Below are 25,806 nucleotides of genomic sequence, written 5' to 3' on the forward strand. Positions count from 1 at the left end.
TTTTGAGTAAATTTAGATATTACAAGAGCATATTTTGATCATCAAAGAATGAAGAGCGGCATACATGATCTCGCTACATTGAGATGTGTATTAGCCACAACAAAACAAGAAACTTGATAAGCTGAAACTAACATGGACTCGCCTTAGCGAAGGTGCAATTTGTCACAACAAATCTACAAAGCTAAAGACCTTGAAGTTAAGAGACACTCGCCACAACGGGTCATCCATTTCTACTAGTGCTCTTCCTTTCTACTTTATCACCAGCAAAATAAACATCACAATATCCTAAAAGATCAAACTCAGACCTTTTCTTAAACCATAGACAATGATTAGTAGTTCCAACAAGATATCTTAAGATCCTTTTAACTGCAGTAACATGAGAAATTTTTGGATAAGACTGAAATCTTGCACAAAGGCAAACGACAAACACAATATCTGGTCTACTAGAAGTTAAATATGATAAAGAATCAATCATACCACTATACTCCTTTTATGAAGTATGATTACCTTTCTCATCCTTGTCAATGATTGTGGAACGATGCATAGGGGTTGCCATAGGTTTGGCTTCATCCATTCTGAACCTTTTTAGATGGGACTTTGTATATTTCTCTTGATGGATAAAAATCCCATAAACTTTCTGAATGATTTGAAGTCCTAGGAGGAACTTTAGCTCACCTTTCATACTCGTTTCAAATCCATCCTTCATTAACTCAAAAAACTCCTTGCACATCCTTTTTGAGGTTGCACCAAAGATTATGTCATCAACATAGATATGAATAATAAGAAGGTTTCCTTTTTGAGCCTTTCTGAATAGTGCGGGGTCCGTTATTCCTCTGGTGAATCCATTTGAAACTAGAAATGAACTTAGCCTTTCATACCAAGCTCTTAGAGCTTGTTTCAAACCATAAACACATGACAAGGTCTTTCTTTATCTTCAAACCCAGTGGTTGCTTCGTATACACTGATAAGGGAGGAAAACAGGAAGCATTGACAGAGGTGCAACAAGCAGAACAAGTCGAGCAAGCAATGGTGGTGCAAAAAGAGGAAAAGCCCAAAAGAAGAGTATCAAAACCTTCATACCTCAATGACTATATCTGAGGGTGATTTTGGCACTGCGAATCCTCCTTGGTTGATGCTGTCGGGATGCAGGGGACAAGCCTAACCAATTTGATTCTGTAAATATTCCTTGTGCACAAAATGTTAAGAAATCTGTTAGCGAGGAATAGTATAAATAAACATCTAATATATAAGACTAACAGAATCATGAATGAATGAAATTCCCTTGCTTGAACTTTCTCCTTCTTCTTCTTCTTGGAGGTCTCTAGTCCTCGAAACCAGGCTTGCTTAGTAACACGTATCATACACCTCTTCATTTATGAATTCATTCAGAAAGGCATTCTTAACATCCATTTGGTATAGTTTGATGTCTTTGTGTGCTGCATAAGCTAATAGTATTCTAATGGCTTCAAGTATTGTTACTGCTGCAAAGGTTTATTCATAGTCAATTCCTTCTTGTTGATTGTATTCTTAAACAACCAGTCTAGCCTTGTTTTTAACCACTTCTCCTTCTTCATTGAGCTTGTTTTTGAGCACCCACTTATTTCCAATCACTGAATGATTCATAGGAGGAGGAACAAGATTCCAAACTGTGTTCTTGGTGAACTGACTTAGTTCTTCCTCCATGGCTATCACCCAAGAATCTTCACTTAGTGCTTCCTCAATGTTTTTAGGCTCAATGGTTGAGAGAAGAGTCATCATTCCTCTTTATCTGTTCAGGAAGGCTCTTATTTTTTACTCCATAATACGTTTCTCCAATGATTAGGTTTGGAGGATGCGAGGAGACAAATCTTCAATCTCTAGGCATATTAACTTCTATTTTTTGTTCTGAGCTTTGCCTTTTTGAACTCTGCCTTTTTGAGCTACCTCAGAAAAATCTTTTCATTGTTCTTTGGGCCTTTTGAGTAAGTACATTGTTAATTATGATAAATGGGACCCAACATGCAAATCAACATGCACAACCTTTTTTTTATCTTATAAGGAAAACTGTGCAAGGAAATATAAAATAAAGCTTGATAAAATGCGGCGACTCTTTTAATGATAATCACAATGGCTTTTAAAAGTGATCGGTCATTGTCAGTCACAAAAGTGATAGCATATCCTTCTCTTCTAGCTCTTGCAGTACGACCCACTCGATAAACATAGCTTCTTACATTAACTTTTTTAAAATCAGGAATCCATAGAGAGAAACAGAACATGTTTAAAGCAAGATCAACATGCTATCATGTATGATGAATTGTAACTTAACAACGAAGGAAAGTGATAAAAAACTGAAGGAAGTCAATAACACTAAACATTTCAAGCAGAGTTACTACCAATAGGGATCATAGACTATAAATGGTAACAACACGTGGATACGCAAAGTTGATAATTGTTTGAACACCAATAATTTCAGATCTATATCCAAATTCCAAAATGCCAAAAGAAATAGATTTAATAATTGTATGTTCCCGTTAAGCTGCCATAGTTTTACTGGATATATATCAAAAGGGAATGTTAGAGATAACAATACAATATTCAAATTCAAAGTGAGTAAAGAATAAATAAAAATCAAGGATTGAGTCTTACATGGGCTGCAAAAAAATCCACATGCTACTTCTTGATCGAAAAAATCTATTGTGTATGGTTTCTACATAAATTCTTATATCCCAATTTATTGTTTTTAATTGTTGTTGACAACTTGATAAATTGACCTTCCACATGAATTTCATAAGGTTATATATGCATTAAATATGCTAGAGTGGCATGGCTAATGACTAATTATAATAGGTGAATCAAAGAAAGCTGTGAACAGAAACAACTAAATATCTTTCACAAGGCATTACAAATCATTCCAGTATCATAAGCTATTTCTCAAACTTAAAATTAATGAGTGATGAAACTAAAAAAGCTAAAAGGAAAATTAATCACCAAGCATCTAAAAGGAAAGAAAGGAATAAAAGAAATATTCAATATACCATTAAACTGTCATTCACATGGTGAATATTTGGAAAACCTTGTCGGAGCACTCTTTGATTTTCATCCAGATTCATCATGTTCTGAAAAGAAGGGGCAAGTAATTTCATTGTTTAGAATTTAATAATTTTTGTTTGCATAATGGCCTATTACAAACATAGTGTCTGAATGTGAAAGGCAGTTTTAAGTCAAACATGATTAATAAAAAATTATTAGCAAACTCTATTTATTAAACAGAGTTGGATCATGTGCTATGTCAACAAAATAGAGAAAGAAATGAAACCTGTGAGAGTAGGTCCAGTCCTATCCACAAGCATCTCAATCTTTACATTTTATGCTTGGGATGCCACCTGGATTAAAGGAAATAAGAAATTAGAAAACTTGAAACCTCACCAACTTCCTAACAGTAAAACCTTGCATCTCAATGCACCAATTCATTCATGCACTCAAACACACACATACACACTCAAAATTATCAGGAATCCATAGAGAGAAAAAGATCATGTTTAAAGTAAGATCAACATGCTATCATGTATGATAAACTGTATCTTATGTAGCAATGAAGGAAAGTGATAAAAACTACAAAAAGTCAATAACACGCAACATTTCAAGTAGAGTTACTACCAATACAGATCATAGATTATAACTAGTAACAACAATAATTGTTTGAACACCAATAAATAATGTTAGATCTATATCCAAATGCCAAAAGAAATAGATTTAATAATGGTATGTTGCCGTTAAGCTACCACAATTTTATTGACTATATATCAAAAGAGAATGTTTGAGACAAATATACAATATTCAAATTCAAAGTGAGTAAAGAATAAATAAACATCAAGGATTGACTCTTGCACGGGCAACCACATTTGTTGCAGCCAAAAAATCCACATGCTGCTTCCTGAGCCAAAAAAACTATTATGTGTATAGTTTCTAGATGAATTATTATATCCCAATTTATTGTTTTTAACTATTGTTGACAACTTGATAAATTGGCCTTCCATGCGGATTTCATAAGGTTATTTATGGATTAAATATGCCTAGAGTAGCATGGCAAATTACTAATTATAATAGGAGAATCAAAGAAAGTTGTGAACAAAAACAACTACATATCTTTCACAAGGCATAATAGATGATTCCAATATCATAAGCTATTTCTCAAACTTAAAATTAGGGAGTATGAAACTAGAAAAGCAGACAGGAAAATTAATCACCAAGCATCTAAAAGGAAAGAAAGGAATAAAAGAAATATTCAATATACCATTGAACTGTCATTCACATGGTGAATATTTGGAAAACCTTGTCACAGAACTCTCTGATTTCCATCCAGATTAATCATGTCCTGAAAAGAAGGGGACAAGTAATTTGAAAATTTGAAACCTCACCAACTTCCTAAGAGTAAAACCTTCCATCTCTATGCACCAATTCATTCATCCACTCAAACACACACATACACAACACTAATAATAATTATTAATAAAAACAACCAGGAAAATTGCCTAAAGTTATTATTAAGGAAAATAAAACTACCTACCTACTACTTCCTCCTTGAACAATATTATAGAGTTTGGTCTCCTAAAGTAATTGTAGATAGTTCATTTTACCATTCTTCTGCAACACCAAACCAATGAAAAAATGAAACAAATACAAAGGGTTTAGGAATTTGAATGTGAAAAAATGGATTATTACTTGCAAAGTGAAAGAACAACCATGCTATAATTAAGCCAATAGTTGCATGAAGACTCCAAGTATCTACTTGCAATCTTAGGAGAATAAGCAACATAAGTTGAAACCAGACCAAACCACCCTGACCTAGGTAATGACTTGCAACTTCCTCTTTAACTGAAACCATAATAAGTCTAGATACATAATCAACAAAAATTGATATTTGATCAATTTCACAATGAAGGAGGACAATTTTAAGCTTACAACATTAGAAAAGCTTTTTGTGTGCTATATGATTGCTTTATAAGCATGGAATCAAGGCAACAAGCTATTGGATTGCTCCTTGCCATTAAAAATTTAGAGCAGAACTAACAGTGAAATGAAAATTAGATGAAGTGCTCAAACTAAAGCAAAGAAGAAATAATACATTTCATCAAACACATTGCAAGCAACCTAAGTTTTGCAGTGGAAAAAAAACACTTACATTATTTGAGCACTATCAAATATCAATTGAGAATTAGTACCACAATTGCATATCTGTTACAAGAATCGGTGTCTTTACTCCTCACCTTCCTTCCAAGCTGTCAAAAAAGAAATTTCATAGTTATAATTCATAGTAATTAAAGAGGCTTCAAGACAACTCAGAATACAAGCACAAAATGCAAAAACTTAAGCACAACGTACAGATACTATGTCTAAAATGAAGTAACCTGAGTTCTCTTACTTGTTCCCAATCTTGAAGCTTCATGACACTCAGTGGAAGAACAACCTTTCACAGAAGCAGAGTAATGAAAAAATATGAACTAAAATCCAATAAATGATGAAAAAACAGAGTGAGAAAATTGTAATACTTAGTTTATAAAATAACCGAAAGGGGTTAAAAATAAAAGGGGTTGTTAGAGTTTAAGTGGGTCTCATTGCTTTCACTTGTATAAATAGCAGTATCCTATTGTAATCAGATTAATTCATAAAAAATTAGTAACATTCAGTCCCTTGGGACTGTGCTTCCTCGTGTGAGTTCCACGAGTGAGTTTCCCTTCTTCCTCTGTATTCTAATTTTTTGTGAGGTCTTGGTTCTATATTCTGAGAGTAGAAAGGAATCATAGGTTGATAATCTACAACCTAACAAAAATATTGGAGAATCACAAAATAGGATTTAAAAATTACCTTGAATGGATACGATTTTGTATGCAAGAGTCTGAAAAGAATGCGAGACTATGAGAATGAGAGAATGCGAGGAGTGATCTCTAGAAGGCGAATGCGAGCACAAAGTGAAACTGGTCGTCATGGTGGAGAGATCGTAATCAATAGTGAAGAGTGAGAAAGGAATGCGGAGAGAGTTGTTGTGTCAAGGGACACGTTATCAAAATTAATAAAAAATAAACAAGTGTTAATAAATAAATTAAAACTGTGTATTATTTGTGGCGGTCAAAATTAGCCATCAGAAATTCATTTCTGTGGTTTCTTCTAATTTCCTGAGAAACCGTCAAAAAAGACATTTTTTTTCCATGCTTCCTAAACTCACCTACTTAATTCCTATCTCCTATCCCTCAAGCTTCATTCATCTTGTCCAAACCATTCAAAAACTTACTATTCACCCCTAAAATAAGTTTTTCACCTATGTAATTATAATCATATATATACTAACATCACAGACCATCACCTTATAATTAATTAATTACATATATTTAAATTAAATTTAATTATTCTTATAAACTAATTAAAATCACTTAACTAGACATTAAAAAAAACATAATGTTACTATAATAATTTATTTTAACTAATAATTATGGATAGATAGTAAAGATTAATATAGGACATAGGAGTCTTTTTTTTATTCATTAATTCAGTATTTATAATATGCTTTGTATCCAATAATAATTAAAAAATTAAAAGAAATTTATTTAATATAGTTAGCTAAATTAATTAATTAAAAAAAACTAAATTTATGAATAGTTACTTTTATTTAATAGCATTCATGATTTTTTTAATCATGTTGAGGTTTTAAATATCTTTATGAATTAATATTTCCATAAAATATTATATATATATATATATATATATATATATATATATATATATATATATTCAAAATTTTATTAGAAATATTCTTTAAAAATTATATATTGAATATCATTAATTCGTGTAATTAAATTCTTTTTTCAATATCATCAGGTATGATAAATTTGATTATGTCTAGTTAACAGCTTTGTATGAATATGATTTAGTAATATATATTATGAACTTAATTTTTAATTTTTGAAATTATAAAATTAATATATTAATACAAGCAATTTAACAATTCATTTTTTACTTCATTAAACACAATTAGCTTTATATATTATTAAATTAATTTAAAATTGATAAAACAATATCTTGTTAGATTTGTTTGAATTAATTCAAAATTAATTAAATAATATTTGATTAGACGTAAAGTTTATTATATGACATGGCAAAAAACAGCTACATGTCAATAAATAAATGCTTGAATTATCGAACCGTGTGGGTTATTTATAATCTACACCCAAGTAATGAATTCCCAAATATTAAATTTCTTAACACTATTATAGAACCCATTGATGTACATATGAGAACCCTACTTTTAGTTAATTAAACTAATTTTCTAATTATTCAAAAAAATCGGATGAAAATTTTCAAAATTCTAATTCCCAAGGCTACATTTGTAATACTGAGTACTATTTAGTTTCGATTTTTAATACTTTGTCTGAATCGGACATAAGAAATGATAAAATAACTTATTTGTTTCTAGAAAACCGAATAACAGGATGAGATAGTAAAAATAGCAAGAGTGGTTTAAAAATTCTTGTCAAGTCATATAAATGTGCTTAAAATAATAATTTTAAAATTTTTCTAACAATTAATTGAGACAATTTTTTCAAACAATGTTTGAATTAATTAATTTTTTTATAGGGTTTTAATTCTAATTAGTAATTACGAATTATAATTTTTTCATCAATAAATATTAGTTTGTAAGTTAATTTTGTTAGAAAGAACAGTTGAAATCTTTTACTCATAATCTTTCTCATCTTCCTTCTATCTTTATTGTAATTGTTGAATCAACCTTATATCTCTTAATTACTAATTATCATTAATTTCATAAATTTTTTTATTGTTTGCCCATTTTTACGATGTAAGCCTACATTGCTAGCTTATAACACAATCCTAGTTTTGATAGAATTATATGCTAAAACTTACAAGTAACATATACACATTCAAGTAGAATCAGTTTATATTACGATTAGATATAAGGGAACTTTGAATAAAATCTTAAATTTGGGTAACTACTGTGCATTATCAAATAGTATCCTCTACCAAAGGATTAGTCACGATTTCCTTGGAATAACTAGAAGAACTAATGAAGTCCGTTGACATTGTTTGACTAGAGTAGATGCTTTGATCATTTTCCATTGTCTCATGTGGATATAGAGAAGGCTTTGGAGGTATTTCCAGACTTTCAATGTCTCCTTCAAGCATTTCCACTACTTTGTTCATTGAGGGGCGATCGCTTGGTTTCAACTGTATACACCAAAGTGAAACAATGATCATCTTTTTTGCTATTTTATTTTCCTCCTCTATGACACCTTCCATTTCTATATCTGTCTCTTCTCCAATTAGTTGATTATAAATCCAAAAGGGAAAGTAAAGTTGACTTGAATGATCTGCATGGGGATTTAGTTTCTTCCTCTTACTTGCCATCTCCATCAAAAGCATTCCAAAGCTATAAACATCTGCCTTGTGGGATATTCCTCCAATATTTTTATAAAATAATTTCGGAGCCATATACCCAATTGTCCCTCTTGCCGTTGTCATAGTCACAATGCTATTATCTATTGGATATAGTTTTGCCAATCCAAAGTCAGAGACCTTTGGGGTGAATGTTTCATCAAGAAGGATGTTATGGGGTTTGATATCAAAATGCAAAATTTGCATCTCGCACCCATGATGGAGATAAGCAATCCCACGAGCTACTCCAATTGCTATATTATATATTTTGTCATATGTTAACTGTATATTTCCATCTTTGGTAAAAATAAATTTGTCAAGAGATCCATTGGGCATGAATTCATAAACAAGGGCACGTTTTGAGCCTTCAACACAATATCCAATTAATTGTACTACATTTTGATGATGTATTCTTCCAATGGTTGCAATTTCACTAATAAAGTCTTGGCCGCTACCTTTTGCTTTATGTAGCATTTTAATTGCCACAGAAGGCCCACTACGCAACTTTCCCTTGAATACAAAGCCATAGCCTCCTTCACCCAATTTGTCTTTGAAACCTCTAGCCATCTTCTTAATTTATTTGTATGAGTATCCAATAGGCATCAAGTTATTTTGTTCCAGATAATTTTCAATATTTTCATATATTGACAAATGCCTTTTTCTCCATTTGTATATCAAAAGCACAATAAACAATGTCATCCCAAACAAAAACTTGTCTGCCAAGAATGGTAGAATGTAGTGTCCAAAGATAATAAATATTGAGTCATAGGCACCGATTTCACGTTCAAGTTCTGGGTTTGGTCCTCTTATAGTTTTAGACAATCCTGTAAATTAATATCACAAATGTGACTATTATCTTACAACGGATGATAAATGAAAAAAAGATGACCTATATGCACAATATGTTAATATTAGAAGATTCTTAATTATTGGAAGAGTCAAAGTAACAAAGTGGTACATATATAGCATCATATAATCAATAGTAATAATAATGACGTCAAACTATTATAACACATACTAACTCTAGTGAAATGTTTTGCATGGTTAATATTATGTGTAGCATATAAAAATAGAGGAACTCACCTGATATGACATAAAAAATGGCTTCTGCAAAAAAAGAAAGAAATGATTTACTTGAGTCAATAGTGTGATAAAGAATTTTTTGATTACAATGTTAATGTTAGATGCAATAAGTAAGGTATTTGTTAAAGTAGGATATCAATTTAATTAGTTCTTAAAATTGATATTATCCATCAAATTTGCAAATATCAACCAATTTAGTTGTTGAGGATTTTGCATATATCGGTCAGTTTCGTTACTAATATTAAGTTGCATCAAGGACCAAATTGATTAGTGGTTATCAATTTCTTTTGTTATAGAAAGGAGAAAAATAAATAGTTACTGCCAAATCTAGCTAGGGATCAATTTGATGATTAACTTATATTGTTGAATTATGTTATATTATACTAAGAAATCATATAAGTCATTGTTTCAAATGCAAGCCAATGGTTCTATTAGTCTGTATGTATTAAATAACTTGCACGTACATATACATACATTTAAGAAGGATGATTCATTGGATGGAATAGTACTAAGGTTTAATGGCTATGCATGCAAAGACAATGTAAATAAAATAATTGGCAAATGATGATTAAGGAACTAAAAGGAAGAAACAAAATTTGAGTTACATAAAATTATATTATTTATGACTTTTTTTTTTACATTTATATCTAATTTCTACAATAAATGTTTTTTTAATTTCTTAAAATACTTAATTATTAACGAAACCTAAAACAATTTTATACAATCAACCAGTAAAAAATATTCTTAAGATGACTTTTGAAATAATTATTATAAAAATTTCAATATATTTTGATTTGAGATAAAACAAAAAATTAAGGTTATAAAATCCTTACCTACTGCAAAGGATAGCAGCCTGGACCTTATCCCTATTGACAAAAAAAAAAAAAAAAATCAATTTCGGATTTCATCACAACGAGCTAGACAGAGAAGACTATTTAGCATATAGATATAGGTACAAAAAATAAAACTAATAAATTGTTTTTTTTGTTTAAAAAATGATTTTATTAATAGGATGAATAAGAAATATAGATTAAAATATAAGTACAGACTTTTGAAACCTTGTTTTACCAAATGCAAAAATATATATGGTTTAACAGATTAAAGATGGTTCTATTGATGATTTGTAAATATATAATTATTTACAATGTTAATTGAATAAATATAATTGGGAATTGACAGAGTGCACAAAGATTATTTTTTTAAAGTGTAAGAGAATTCACATATAATATATTGGTTGGATGTTCGAAATGAGTGAATAAAATGGCAATGATTAAAGTAAGGAATAAAATAAACATTGTTATGTTTAAGGTTTAAACAAATATTTCAAATTTTGCAAATGATTACGAGAAATTAATTAATATATACCAACGAAATTAATTAATTAACAATTTTTACAACCTTTAGCACCTTCAATAAAGTACCGCCGTCCCCCCAGGAAATTGCGGCAGAAGTACATGGAGCATTGAAGCTTCTGACTGTAAGCGTCAAATGCGCAGTCGGGATTTCCACACTGATCGACACAGGCGAGATTGATCCATGAAAGCTCAAATCCATAGAGAAGCGCTCTGTGCATCTGAGTGTATGAAGAATTATTTGTATCCAAACCCCACCATGATGTGGGAGCAACCAGCTTTACCTCACAACCAACTTCAAAGTCCTTTGCTATTAAGTCACCAGCAATAGCGTATATGTACCCTTTGGAGTGCCACTTGATGCAAGGATCAGTTTCCACATACTTCTCATTGTCAATCACTGCATGCCTACAATTTAAGAAAATTATATGCTTCTGGAAAGCGCGCTTCCAAGGATAACATCGATTTTGAATTTGGTATCGATCCAAGTAAAAATTATCACTATCACTGAAATTGGTTGGAGACAAGAAGTAGCGAGGAAGGGAGGAGCAATTTGGCTGTTGAACACCCGGATCCACCACACGGATTGTGAAATTGTTGTAGTTGATAGCCTGCACATGATATTTTCCAGAGTACGAATATAACACCGTAACATTGTTTTCACAAGCTAGCTCATACCTGTTGTCACCGCAACCTTTTGGGTCGCCTCTTAATCGAAATGGATAAGTTATGTTGGTGATTTTGCCACAGGAAGAAGGGGGGCAAGCATGCTCTTGCTCATTGGTTGCACAAATTTGGTGGACTAGTAATAACAGGAACACCAATAAAGCGCTCTGTCTCCACATGACGCTCAAACTGTTTCTCGCACACCTTTAAGTGCATAGTGCATACAAAATCAAAGTCGATATTGAAAGAAAAATTGTAAGGTTATTTCTGTCCTAATATCTTTTTTTTTTTTTACTTTTTACGCATCTTAAATTAATCTCAGCATTATTGTATTATGTAAAATTCCGATTGAATGATATTAGAATGAGAAAGATTTAGAGACTATAAGTATAAGACGGTACGATTGATGATGTCTTAAAAGAATTAATTGGTATTATCTATACCAACAAAATACATGTACTTTTCGATCGTTCATTGCGTAAGAATTTTTGGTTAAATATGTTTGACTTGGAGTAATTATGAAACAAATGATCTTCTTCTATTAAAGAGTTTTGACTAACAAGAATTAATGGAGATAATATTTGGAACTTCATTTGCATATACATTTACTTTGTAGAATTAAATGAAATTGAACCAATAATGCAGCTAATTTTAGTTATTATATATAACACTCAAAGTGATAGTTTTCCGGAGCTTATAGGTTGAAATGGTTGGACTACAGTAAGAGCTTATTAAAATTCTGAAACTTTATTTTTGAATTCTACATACATGCGCGATAGGAAAATAAATGTATGCTTATAATTATTGATATTTAAGACATGGACTTAGGGGACCTCATTTTTCCAATATTAAAAGAATGTGTGATTACGTAGACTTTAACTTGTCCCTGAGGGGGTATTAAGTCTTGGAAAAATCAACACGATTTTGAAGAGTTCTTCTAAGGTTTCGGTCAATTTTCACGTGGTTGGGCTTGGAAGGTTTTGATTAATAGTAGAGGTAAACATTAACAGTGATAGCGAGACGTTAGGCTTTTTGAATTTTTGTGAAGAGGATGAGATTTGAAGGATGCAAGATGTGAAAGCTAATGAAACACGTAAGCGTCAAGAATTTGCATAAGCACCGAATCAGTTTTTATTTTTATTTTGGCAAAATTACACTTTGGTTTCCTAGTTTATCTCTAATTTTGGATTTGGTCTCTCTATAATTTAATTCATAAATTTGGTCCCCAGTTTTATAAATCCCTGCAAAATTGGTCTTGGAAACCGGATTTGGACGTTGACCGTTAATCTCAGACGTTGACTGCCATGTGTGACTACCACATATCAATGTCAAGTGTCAATGCCACGTGTCAAAGTCTGAGTGGTTCCCTATTAATGCTTCATTTTTTGTAGGTAAAATTGTAGTTTTGGTCCCCCAGTTTTACTCCAATTTCGATTTTGGTCCCCTTATAATTTAATTCGCATATTTGGTGCCTAAGTTTTATAAATCCCTTTATAAATTCAGCCAAATTTCATTACTGGAGAAGTTGTATTTCAAATTTCAAACAAAAATATCATTGTCATACATAGGCCACTTAAGCAGTCGTATACACATAATACCGCATGGGGGAACAAAAAAAGAGAAAAAAAAGTTATTACAAAACCTGTTAAAGTAAGAGATCTGAAAATTTCATACCGAGGTTGAGATTCATGCGCCACTTTCCCAAGTTGAACAATCCCGGAAGTGGGAGAGAGACAAAGAGTGATTTTGCTCTGGGTTCCAAGTGAGTGAAAAACTTACGATGAAAAAAAAGTGCGAGATTTATTAAGACCTACTACCATGTCTCTAGCACTAGTGGCTAAACCATTCAAAAGACCAATTTTATAGGAACAATTTATAAATGGATATATAAAACTGAGGGACTAAATGTGTGAATTAAACTATAAGGGGACCAAAATCGAAATTGGAGTAAAACTGGGGGACCAAAAGTGCAATTTTACCTACAAAAAATGAAGCCTTTACAGAGAACCACTCAGACGTTGACACGTGGCATTGACACGTGACAGTCAATGTCTGAGGTTAACGGTCAACGTCCAAATCGGGCTTCCAGGACCAATTTTGCAGAGATTTATAAAACTGACGGACCAAATTTGTGAATTAAATTATAGGAGGACCAAATCCGTAATTGGAGATAAAGTGGGAGACCAATTTTGCCTTTTATTTTTGTAAAGAAGCACCAAATCAATTATCCTGTATGCAGCTAGTGGCACCGAATCAAATTCGCTAGGTCTGTTTTGATTTTTCATGTCTTGGAGGTGTTTTCTAGCTCATATATATATATATGGACCAACAATGTTTTCTTTTTCTGAATTGGATTAATAGCTCTTCTCTCTGGGTCAAAAATGACATTTATTTTGTTATAAATTATCTACATATAGTTCATGCATAAACTTATAAGTCATTCACACATTTCCTTGAACAAACTTTAGTTATTGTCACATCCATCATTCATTTGTCTTTGGCTAGACTTTTCTGTAGTATTATGTGTAGAAGGTAAAGGACTGCTTAGATTTAGAGCAATTCCACATACGGGTGAGTAAATGGGCTCGGGCCCATAGACTGTCCCGCAGGGTCCGTGTTTGCGCGAGTAATAGACTAATTTTTTTAAATAGTCTGTGGTCATGCAAAAATTTTAGGTTCATCTCACTTAACCAACGGACTGTGCAGATTTGGTCCGCGAGGTCTGCGGGTTGCTCGTAAGTCTAGTTAATCCATGGTTTGAGAATCCCACCAACTACAGTACCTTGAGAATCCTGCTTAATCCAGATCTTTCATTGTTGGCTTGTGATATTTTATGCATCCAAATTACAATTGTGGCTTCCGAATCTACATTTAGTATTGGTTCACGGGTGCATAACAAATATCGAACTAGGCTTCTTGCTAACAACGTGCAAGCCTTGATATGTACTAAAAATTGGTTACTAGGATTTGATAAGCAAAGTAAATAATGTGTAATAATTGTTGTCTTAATTTTAATCACTTAACTTGAGTTGATTCTAATATTTATTATTGTTTTGAGTTTTAGGAAAAGAAGATGAAGATGTGGAGATGGAGATGGCTCAAGCTACTTCAAATATGAAATCATTTGTTGTTGGAGATGTTTAAGTTTCATATTTTAGATTTATTGTTTGAATTTTCTTTTGTTAAAACATTATTTATTTTATTGATGTAATTGACTAATTGTTGAGATTTTATTTACATTTGTGTTGAACTTAATTTGGTTGTGTTACATTTTTGTTGAAATTGGAATTCATTTAAAATTAGGCCCACAGACCGGCCCGTTTGATCCGCGGAGTTCACAGGGGCGGGGATGCATCAATTTATTAGGTCTATGTAAGAATGCGAGGTGGGCTGACCCGATCCGATGCCAATTCTGGCGGACCTTACGCAGGGTGGGCCGGTCCGCTTACCCATCCCTAATTCCACACACTATATCCAAAAGTCCAGCACACCTTTTTTGGACTTGTGGACTAGAAAAATCCATTAAAGTCAGTGTTGCGCAACTTAATGCAGGTTTAAATTTAATTTCAAAGAATTTGGTAAGGTCAAGTTTGTGGCAGTATATGTCTGAGTTTCACTTTCTCTATCATAATTCTGTGGGGGAGACAATATTAGAATTTTAGAGGATCCTTATAAAATATCAATATAATCATCAGGAACACATTATGTTAGATTATCAAGAAGAGTTTTAGGAATGTCTGGATCCATAATGTCTAATCAAACAAATGCAGCAGAATCTGAATCCGTGGTGATTTTTGATCTATGTACTCTTCTTAGGATATGTTACGGAACAGATAATCGGCTAACATCGTAACCAGTGACTTCATGGTTCTTACTCAACCATAAGCTATTTATTCCTTAATAGGACCTTCATAACTCTTCAGATGTGAAGAAGAGAAACTATATCCGACGACTCGGTATATTGAGGACCATAACCTAATAGGGTTCTCATTATTCCCTAATGCATCAACAATGACATATGCTCATTTAAGTCCATATCATTTGACTTAGTTGTCTAATAGGCTCACTTAATTTGATCACATAAAATAAAACCCATTAATAATAAATAGCTAATATAATTGTTTTATAATATTAGCCTACATTAATTATTGGAATAGAAAATTCCAACAATCTCCTACTTGGGCTACATATTGTAACAATTATATCAAAAATCCTTAAGCACACATTTGTATGCTATTTACCTTTAGACTTCCATCTTAACAACCTAGTTCATCTCATGTATCAATAATAGACTCATTGCGGCTTTCGTCACTACAAAAAATGTAACTAGATCCCAATGACCATCACATCAGTACACTCAATGACATAGGTCAATATGAATAAGCAACATGAAAATCACATGCAATGTGATCTTAGTCATGCCTATTTCCAATTAGCCCAAACTTTATTCTTTATATAGATCTATCCAAACACAACATAAATATTGCAAATAAAATAAGCTGATAATAAAATGATAAACTTTAACTTTATTTCTGCAGAAAATCTAAACAACAAAATGTTTGTAAACCATAAGATATAAAACATAAGTAAGAATCTCACTAAACTAAAATACTATTAGGAATTAGACCTATATGAACAGTGTGCTCATGAAAAACTTTAAGTGTCATACCTTTAGTTAGTGGATCAACTAGCATGCAATGGGTTCCTATATGTTCTATACAAATATGTATTTTCTAAATTCTTTATTTAACAACCAAATACTTTATGTCAACAAATTTTTACTTGGTTAAATCCTTAATTATACCATTAAGATATTGTCCCAATAAACACCTGATGGCTACCTAATGTTGACAACAGGAAAGTTAGTTACAATAATTTAACAATCATAAATTCTAGTATGATATCGAATAGAAAAATATTAACTCCACCAACACGGTAAAATGTGGATCCTTATGTGAAATGATTGCTATTAAGACATTCCGAAAAAATCAAAGTCAGAATATTCAATGATCTCTAAACTTCTAGACTTTCGATATGAAAACATGTAGTTTCTTGTTCTCTTTAATTAATACATAATGTGCTTTACTACTTTTTAGTGTTGCATACCAAAATTACTTATATATCACCTTAGGACTCCCACAAAAAATTATTTCAAGACAATACAAAAAAAATAAAGCATTCATGATAAATTGTAATATAATTGTTTTGCAACAATAAGTCATATGATGATACTAGGATGTCATCAACATATAATACCAAAATAATAAATTTACTCCAACTAAACTTTTAGCATACACAATCATCAACCAAATTTAACTCAACATCATAAGAGATAATCTTGATGAATTTTGTAATATCATAGACGAGAGACTTGTTTAAAGCAAAAATGGATTTCTTTAGTTTACATACCATAGACTTTACATTATATTAAACAAGGTTTTCTGGTTGCACCGCATAAATTGTTTCATCAATGTTTCCATTTAAAAACGTAATCTTTACATCCATCTATGCAAAACAATTGTCAAAATGATCTACAATGTCATTATAGTCCTAAGAAAGTCTTTCTAAAAAATTAGAGAGAAAGTCTCTTTGTGATCAAGTCTTTTTTCTTGTAAAACTTTTGACGACAAGATAAACTTTATATATTTTAATATTACCCATTGAATCCCTTTCGACTATAGATATTTATCTATAACTTATGGGTTTTACACTTTCAAGAAATTTGATGATATCTCAAATGTCATGTTCAAGCATTGATTTTATTACATCATTTATGACATCAATCCATTTGAGAGTTAGAGCACAACATGACTTGACTAAGGTTAATTAAACCTTCTCAGTTAACCTAATGTTATATTCATGTTCTTAAAGAAATATGACATAATCATATCAAATTACATGTTTTCTTTCTCTTGTGGATCTTCTTAATGACACTTCTTGAAGTTATTGAGTTCGAACTTTAGGTGATGCTTGAGAGAGAATCTTAGTGTTGTCTTGTTTTTTAATAATGTTAAGAGTAACATCAATATTTAATTACCATATCTTTTTTTGAACAATGGTAAGTACAAAGACTTATCTATTGTCAATAATAGATTATTCGTTAAAGACAACACTCATTATGTTTCTTTCTCCTCCAAATTCAATTTCCTCAAGGAGTCTTGCATTCTCGTATCAAACATGATCCTAAAGTGAGATTGTAAAACTTATACATACGAGAACTTTAAATAAAGATGAATCATTTGTGACAATCATAATAAGCCACCATAAATACATTTATGGTGGTTTCTTCTAATTCCAAAAAAAAACCGTTAACAAAGACATTTTTTTGCATGCTTCCTAAATCCACCCACTTAATTCCTATCTCTCAAACTTTATTCATCCGGGTCAAACCATTCAAAAACTTACTATTCACCCCTAAAACAAGATTTTCACCTATGTAATTATAATCTTATATATATACAAACATCACACCATCACGTTATAATTAATTAATTACATATATTTAAATTAAATTAAATTATTCTTGCAATCTAATTAAAATCACTTAATTAGACATTACAAAAAAACATAATGTTACTATAATAATTTATTTTAACTAATAAATATAGATAGATAGTAAAGATTAATATAGTACGTAGGAGTCTTTTTTTATTCATTAATTCGGTTTTTATAATATGCTTTGTATCCAATAATAATTAAAAAAATTAAAAGGAATTTATTTAATATATTTAGCTAAATTTATTATTTTTTAAAAAAACTAAATTTATTAAATTTATGAATAGTTACTTTTATTTAATAACATTCACGATTTTTTTTTAAATATCTTTATGAATTAATATTTCCATAAAATATTATATATATATATATATATATATATATATATTCAAAATTTTATTAGAATATTTTTTAAAAATTGTATATTGAATATCATTAATGCGTGTAATTAAATTCTTTTTTCAATATAATCAGGTATGTTAAATTTGATTATGTCTAATTAACAACTTTATATGAATTTGATTTCCTAATATATATTATAAACTTAATTTTAATTTTTGAAATCAAAAAATTAATATATTAATGTAACCAATTTAACAATTTATTTTTTACTTCATTAAACACAATTAGATTTATATATTATTAAATTAATTTAAAATTGATAAAACAATATCTTTGTTAGATTTGTTTGAATTAAATCAAAATCATTTAAATAATATTTGATTATACTTAAAGTTCATTATATGACATGGCAAAAGCAGCTACATGTCAATAAATAAATGCATGAATTATCGATAGGTGTGGGTTATTTATAATCTACACTGAAGTAATTCCCAAATATTAAATTTCTTAACACTATTATAGAACCCATTGATGTACATATGAGAGCCCTACTTTTAGTTAATTGAACTAATTTTCTAATTATTCAGGAAAATCGGATGAAATTTTTCAAAATACTAATTCTCAAGGATACATGTGTAATACTGAGTACTATTTAGTTTCGATTTTTAATACTTTGTCTGGACGAGGCCTAAGAAATGATAAAATAAATTATTTGTTCCTAGAAAACCACATAACAGGATGAGATAGTAAAAATAGCAAGAGAGGTTTAAAAATTCTTTTCAAGTCATACAAATGTGCTTAAAGTAATAATTTTAAAATCCTAATAATACTAATTAGAATTGAAACCCTATAAAAAATTAATAGCACGGGGCGGGGTGTACTTCCCCGCGTTATTATTATTTTATAGGCATGGCACCCGCACGAGGCGGGGTGTTCTTTCCCGCTCCCTGTCCCTGAACCTTACCCTACTCCCCGTCCCTGCTCCCCGTGTTGAGGGTATTTTTTGCCCCGTTCCCGTTCCCCAGCTCCCCGCGGGGACCCCGTTTTACATTAAAAATGTCAAAAATTATAAAAAAATATTTTTTTTTTGTTTTATCTCAATTTTTCAACAATAATAAATTTAAGGTTTAATTCTAAGTTTAAAACATGACGAAAAATACAAAAATAAATCAATAATAAAAGTAATAAAATCAAACAAGCATAAAAACATCCAAGAAATATCCAAGTACACATTAATGTTATAGTATTACACAATAAAAATTATAAAACTAGCATAACATTACAAGTCTTTATACAATAAATTAACATCATCATACTGAATCAAGTCTTCATACTTCCATCCAAGTGCAATGAAGCATCTTCAACATCATACCTACACAATGAAACATGTAAAGATGTGTTTAGAAAATATAAAAAAGTCATGAATTAATATAATAAAATTTTCATACTGTCGACATTGTTGTGTCTGCATTGTCTTTGTGATTTGTGAGATATATATATATATATGATAATATTGTCTTGTATTTTTTTACTAATTTTATTCCCCGTTGTGTCTACATCGTCTTTATATTTTCTATATCTCATAATTACTAATTATCATTAATTTCATAATTTTTTTATTGTTTTCCCTTTTTACGGTGTAAGCCTACATTGCTAGCTTATAACACAATCCTAGCTTTGATAGAATTATATGCTAAAACTTACAAGCAACACATACACATTCAAGTAGAATCAGTTTATATCAGGATTACATATCAGGGAACTTTGAACAAAATCTTAAATTTTGGTAACCCATTTTTTTTATACTTTGAAAGATAAAACAATAGGCAGTCTTTTAGATAAAATAAATATTACAGATGAACAGGTGTTCAAGACAATAAGGTGGATACAAATACATAACTACTGTGCATTATCAAATAGCATCCTCTACCAAAAAAACAAAGAAAATAAACTCGTACTTGTGGAGTTTTCAGATGAAAACTGCATTTGTAGTGTGCTCTTCCACCTTCTCTGCATGCAATAGAGGTTGACTAAAAAAAAATGTAAGCTTTTGTATTGTGAGAAACAAAGAAAACATAAACAGAGAAACAAAGAAAACAAATCTGTTTGAGATAAAAATCGAAGCTTTTTGGAGATAAAAATCGCAGCTTTAGTGTTCTTTCACCTTCTCTGCATACAATAACGAAGGTAATGAGAGAAGTCAGAAAAAAATAAAAAAATTTCAACCTTTGTATTGTTAGAAGTCACAAAAAAAACGAATATACACTCAGAGAGTTTTGAGATAAAAATGACAACTTTGGTGTGTTCTTCCACCAAGAACACGATATAGAAATGCAAACCTGGAGAGGAACGCAAATACGATATCGTTGTCATGAAATATGAGATAAAAATCATAATTTTGGTGTAAAAAATCACAGCTTTAGATGTAAAAAAACAGGGAGAATGAAAAAATGGAAAGAAGGAACAGAGAAGGGGGAGATAACAATTCGGGAGAGAGAAATGAGAGAAAGTAAAAATGGTAAAAGAAAATGGCACTTTCGATTTCTGAAGGAAGACAGAAGGAAAATACGTGCAACAATAAATGAAAATGGTAAAACGCGTACCACAATAAATGCTTGGCATTTCGGTTACCCAAGCACATCGGGAGAAGGAAACGTATTGGAAACGCTTAGAATTGAAAACACATCATTTTATAGGCCATTCACTATAGCAGGATGTGACATTTTTGGACGGGAAAGTGGATTAACCACAACACGACACGTGGACCATCCAGGACCTTATTTGTATAATGATAGATGATACGTTTTTCCAATGATTAGGTTTGGAGGATTTGAGGAGACAAATCTCCCATCTCTAGGCATATTAACTTCTATTTTCTGTTCTGTGCTTTGCCTTTTTGAACTCTACCTTTTTTAGCTACCTCAGAAAAATCTTTTCATTTTTCTTTGGGCCTTCTGAGTAAGTACATTGTTATGATAAATGGGACCCAACATCTAAATCAACATGCACAACCTTTTTTTATCTTATAAGGAAAACCGTGCAAGGAAATATAAAATAAAGCTTGAAAAAATGCGGCGACTCTTTAAATGATAATCACAATGGCTTTTAAAAGTGATCGGTCATTGTCAGTCACAAAAGTGATAGCATATCCTTCTCTTCTAGCTCTTGCAGTATGACCCACTCGATAAGCATAGCTTCTTACATTAATTTTTTTAAAATCAGGAATCCATAGAGAGAAACAGAACATGTTTAAAGCAAGATCAACATGCTATGATGTATGATAAATTGTAACTTATGTAACAATGAAGGAAAGTGATAAAAAACTGAAGGAAGTCAATAACACTAAACATTTCAAGCAGAGTTACTACCAATAGGGATCATAGACTATAAATGGTACCAACACGTGGATACGCAAAGTTGATAATTGTTTGAACACCAATAATTTCAGATCTATATCCAAATTCCAAAAATGCCAAAAGAAATAGATTTAATAATTGTATGTCCCCGTTAAGCTGCCATAGTTTTACTGGATATATATCAAAAGGGAATGTTTGAGATAATAAAAAAATATTCAAATTCAAAGTGAGTAAAGAATAAATAAAAATCAAGGATTGACTCTTACATGGGCAGCCAAAAAATCCACATGCTGCTTCTTGAACCAAAAAATCTATTGTGTATTGCCTTCCGCATGGATTTAATTGTTGTTGACAACTTGATAAATTGGCCTTCCCCATGAATTTCATAAGGTTATATATGCATTAAATATGCTAGAGTAGCATGGCTAATGACTAATTATAATAGGTGAATCAAAAAAAGTTGTGAACAGAAACAACTACGTATCTTTCACAAGGCATAATAGATGATTCCAATGTCATAAGCTATTTCTCAAACTTAAAATTGGGGAGTATGAAACTAGAAAAGCAGAAAGGAAAATTAATCACCAAGCATCTAAATGGAAAGAAAGGAATAAAAGAAATATTCAATATACCATTGAACTGTCATTCACATGGTGAATATTTGGAAAACCTTGTCAGAGCACTCTCTGATTTCCATCCAGATTCATCATGTCCTGAAATGAAGGGGACAAGTAATTTGAAACTTTGAAACCTCACCAACTTCCTAACAGTAAAACCTTCCATCTCTATGCACCAATTCATTGATCCACTCAAACACACACATACACAACACTAATAATGATTATTAATAAAAAACAACAAGGAAAATTGCTTAAAGTTATTATTAATGAAAAGAAAACTACCTACTTCCTCCTTGAAGAATATTATAGAGTTTGGTCTCCTAAAGTAATTGCGGATAGTTCATTTTACCATTCTCCTGCAACACCAAACCAATGAAAAAATGAAACAAATACAAAGGGTTTAGGAATCTGAATGTGCAAACATGGATTATTACTTGCAAAGTGAAAGAACAACCGTGCTATAATTAAGCCAATAGTTGCATGAAGAATCCAAGTATCTACTTGCAATCTTAGGAGAATAAGCAACATAAGTTGAAACCAGACCGATACCACCCTGACCTAGGTAATGACTTGCAACTTCCTCTTTAACTGAAACCATAATAAGTCTAGATACATAATCAACAAAAATTGATATTTGATCAATTTCACAATGAATGAGGACAATTTTAAGCTTACAACATTAGAAAAGCTTTTTGTGTGCTATGTGATTGTTTTATAAGCATGGAATCAAGGCAACAAGCTATTGGATTGCACTTTGCCATTCAAAATTTAGAGTCGAACTAACAGTGAAATGAAAATTAGATGAAGTGCTCAAACTAAAGCAAAGAAGAAATAAGACAATTTCATCAAACACATTGCAAGCAACCTAAGTTTTGCAGTGAAAAAAAACACTTACATTATTTGAGCACTATCAATTAAGAATTAGTACCACAATTGCAGATCTGTTATAGGAATCAGTGTCTTTACTCCTCACCTTCCTTCCAAGCTGTCAAAAAAGAAAATGCATAGTTATAATACATAGTAATTAAAGAGGCTTCAAGACAACTCAAAATACAAGCACAAAATGCAAAAACTTAAGCACAACGTACACATAATATGTCTAAAATGAAGTAACGTGAGTTCTCTTACTTGTTCCCAATCTTGAAGCTTCATGACACTCAGTGCAAGAACAACCTTTCACAGAAGCAGAGTAATGAAAAAATATGAACTAAAATCCAATAAATGATGAAAAAACAGAGTGAGAAAATATTGGAGAATCACAAAATAGGATTTAAAACTTACCTTGAATGGATGCGATTTTGTATGCAAGAGTCTGAAAAGAATGCGAGACTGAGAATGAGAGAATGCGAGGAGTGATCCCTAGAAGGCGAATGCGAGCACGAAGTGAAACTGGTCGTCGAGGTGGAGAGATCGTAATCAATAGTGAAGAGTGAGAAAGGAATGCGGAGAGATGCTGTGTCAAGGGACACATTATCAAAATAAAAAATAAACAAGTGTTAATAAAATAACATACTTAAAATTAAAACTGTGTATCATTTGTGGCGGTCAAAATAAGCGACCAAAATACATTTCTGATGGTTTCTTCTTATTTCCAAGAAAAACCATGAAAAAATGACATTTTTTTCCCTAAACTCAGCCACTTAATTCCTATCACTCAAGCTTCATTCATCTTGGTCAAACCATTCAAAGACTTACTATTCACCCCTAAAACAAGTTTTTTACCTGTGTAATTATAATCATATATATACAAACATCACAAACCATCACCTTATAATTAATTAATTACATATATTTAAATTAAATTTAATTATTCTTACAATCTAATTAAAATCACTTAACTAGACATTAAAAAAAAATATAATGTTACTATAATAATTTATTTTAACTAATAATTATGGATACATAGTAAAGATTAATATAGGACATAGGAGTCTTTTTTTTATTCATTAATTCGGTTTTTAAAATATGCTTTGTATCCAATAATAATTAAAAAAATTAAAAGTAATTTATTTAATATAGTTAACTAAATTTATTATTTAAAAAAAACTAAATTTATTAAATTTATGAATAGTTACTTTTATTTAATAACATTCATGATTTTTTAATCATGTTGAGGTTTTAAATATCTTTATGAATTAATATTTCCATAAAATATTGTATATATATTCAAAATTTTATTGGAAATATTTTTTTAAAATTGTATAGTGAATATCATTAATGTTTGTAATTAAATTCTTTTTTAATATAATCAGGTATGTTAAATTTGATTATGTCTAATTAACAACTTTGTATGAATCTGATTTACGTAATATATATTATAAACTTAATTTTTAATTTTTGAAATTATAAAATTAATATATTAATACAAGCAATTTAACAAGTCATTTTTTACTTCATTAAACACAATTAGCTTTATATATTATTAAATTAATTTAAAATTGATAAAAAAAATATCTTGTTAGATTTGTTTGAATTAATTCAAAAATAATTAAATAATATTTTATTAGACTTAAAGTTTATTATATGACATGGCAAAAGCTGCTACATGTCAATAAATAAATGCTTGAATTATCGAACCGTGTGGGTTATTTATAATTTACACCAAAGTAATTCCCAAATATTAAATTTTTTAACACTATTATAGAACCCATTGATGTACATATGAGAGCCCTACTTTTAGTTAATTGAACTAATTTTCTAATTATTCAGGAAAATCGGATGAAAAATTTTAAAATTCTAATTCCCAGGGCTACAATTGTAATACTGAGTACTACTTAGTTTCGATTTTTAATACTTTGTCTGGATCAGGCATAAGAAATGATAAAATAACTTATTTATTCCTAGAAAACCGCATAACAGGATGAGATAATAAAAATAGGAAGAGAGGTTTAAAAATTCTTTTCAAAAGTCATATAAATGTGCTGAAAATAATAATTTTAAATTTTTTCTGAGAATTAATTGAGACAATTTTTGCAAACAATGTTTGAATTAATTAATTTTTTATAGGGTTTTAATTCTAATTAGTAATTACTAATTATAATTTTTTTATCAATAAATATTAATTTGTAAGTTAATTGTGTTAGAAATAACAGTTGAAATCTTTTACTCATAATCTTTCTCATCTTCCTTCTATCTTTATAATTGTTGAATCAACCTTATATCTCTTAATTACTAATTATCATTAATTTCATAATTTTTTTTATTGTTTGCCCATTTTTACGGTGTAAGCCTACATTGCTAGCTTATAACACAATCCTAGCTTTGATAGAATTATATGCTAAAACTTACAAGTAACACATACACATTCAAGTAGAATCAGTTTATATCATGATTAGATATCAGGGAACTTTGAATGAAATCTTAAATTTTGGTAACCCATTTTTTTAAACTTTGAAAGATAAAACAATAGGAAATCTTTAGATAAAGTGTTCAAGACAATAAGGTGGATACAAATACATAACTATTGTACAT

The 25,806-nt window shown here is 30.4% G+C and overlaps 1 protein-coding gene, 1 long non-coding RNA gene and 1 pseudogene across 25 annotated transcripts; all 3 read right to left on the minus strand.

Moving 5' to 3' along the window:
- On the minus strand, window positions 1–6,041 carry LOC102663273 (uncharacterized). 10 transcript variants are annotated; one of them, XR_417489.4, is made up of 9 exons: window positions 5,845–6,041; window positions 5,388–5,446; window positions 5,162–5,258; window positions 4,722–4,854; window positions 4,547–4,623; window positions 4,274–4,354; window positions 3,296–3,362; window positions 1,081–3,095; window positions 1–961 (listed from the first exon to the last, which is right to left on the minus strand). It is a non-coding gene; the product is annotated as an uncharacterized lncRNA (long non-coding RNA). The 10 variants fall into 10 exon arrangements; XR_001384433.3 differs by having other exon boundaries at window positions 5,202–5,258; window positions 5,402–5,446; window positions 5,845–6,028; XR_417483.4 differs by having other exon boundaries at window positions 5,402–5,446; window positions 5,845–6,028.
- Window positions 6,042–7,980: 1,939 nt separating this feature from the next.
- LOC100793603 (rust resistance kinase Lr10-like) lies at window positions 7,981–11,794 on the minus strand (annotated as a pseudogene).
- Window positions 11,795–19,546: 7,752 nt separating this feature from the next.
- LOC102664137 (uncharacterized) lies at window positions 19,547–23,883 on the minus strand. Of its 15 annotated transcripts, XR_001384418.2 has the most exons (8): window positions 23,617–23,883; window positions 23,464–23,508; window positions 23,231–23,320; window positions 22,770–22,923; window positions 22,622–22,691; window positions 22,348–22,428; window positions 20,318–20,528; window positions 19,574–19,731 (listed from the first exon to the last, which is right to left on the minus strand). XR_001384418.2 is itself a non-coding variant. In XM_014766429.2 (7 exons), the coding sequence occupies exons 1-5, from the start codon at window positions 23,804–23,806 to the stop codon at window positions 22,656–22,658; spliced, it is 417 nt and encodes a 138-aa protein (XP_014621915.1). In that variant the 5' UTR covers window positions 23,807–23,883; the 3' UTR covers window positions 19,574–19,731; window positions 20,318–22,428; window positions 22,622–22,655. The 15 variants fall into 15 exon arrangements, 4 of the variants coding, with proteins under 4 accessions (XP_014621915.1, XP_014621913.1, XP_014621914.1 ...); XR_005887724.1 differs by having other exon boundaries at window positions 19,547–19,731; window positions 20,318–22,428; window positions 22,790–22,923; window positions 23,424–23,508; window positions 23,617–23,870; XM_014766429.2 differs by having other exon boundaries at window positions 20,318–22,428; window positions 22,790–22,923; window positions 23,309–23,320.
- Between the last annotated feature and the right edge of the window lie 1,923 nt (window positions 23,884–25,806).

This window comes from Glycine max, chromosome 13 (assembly GCF_000004515.6).
Source record: "Glycine max cultivar Williams 82 chromosome 13, Glycine_max_v4.0, whole genome shotgun sequence".
In the NCBI taxonomy this organism is placed as follows: Eukaryota; Viridiplantae; Streptophyta; class Magnoliopsida; order Fabales; family Fabaceae; genus Glycine; species Glycine max.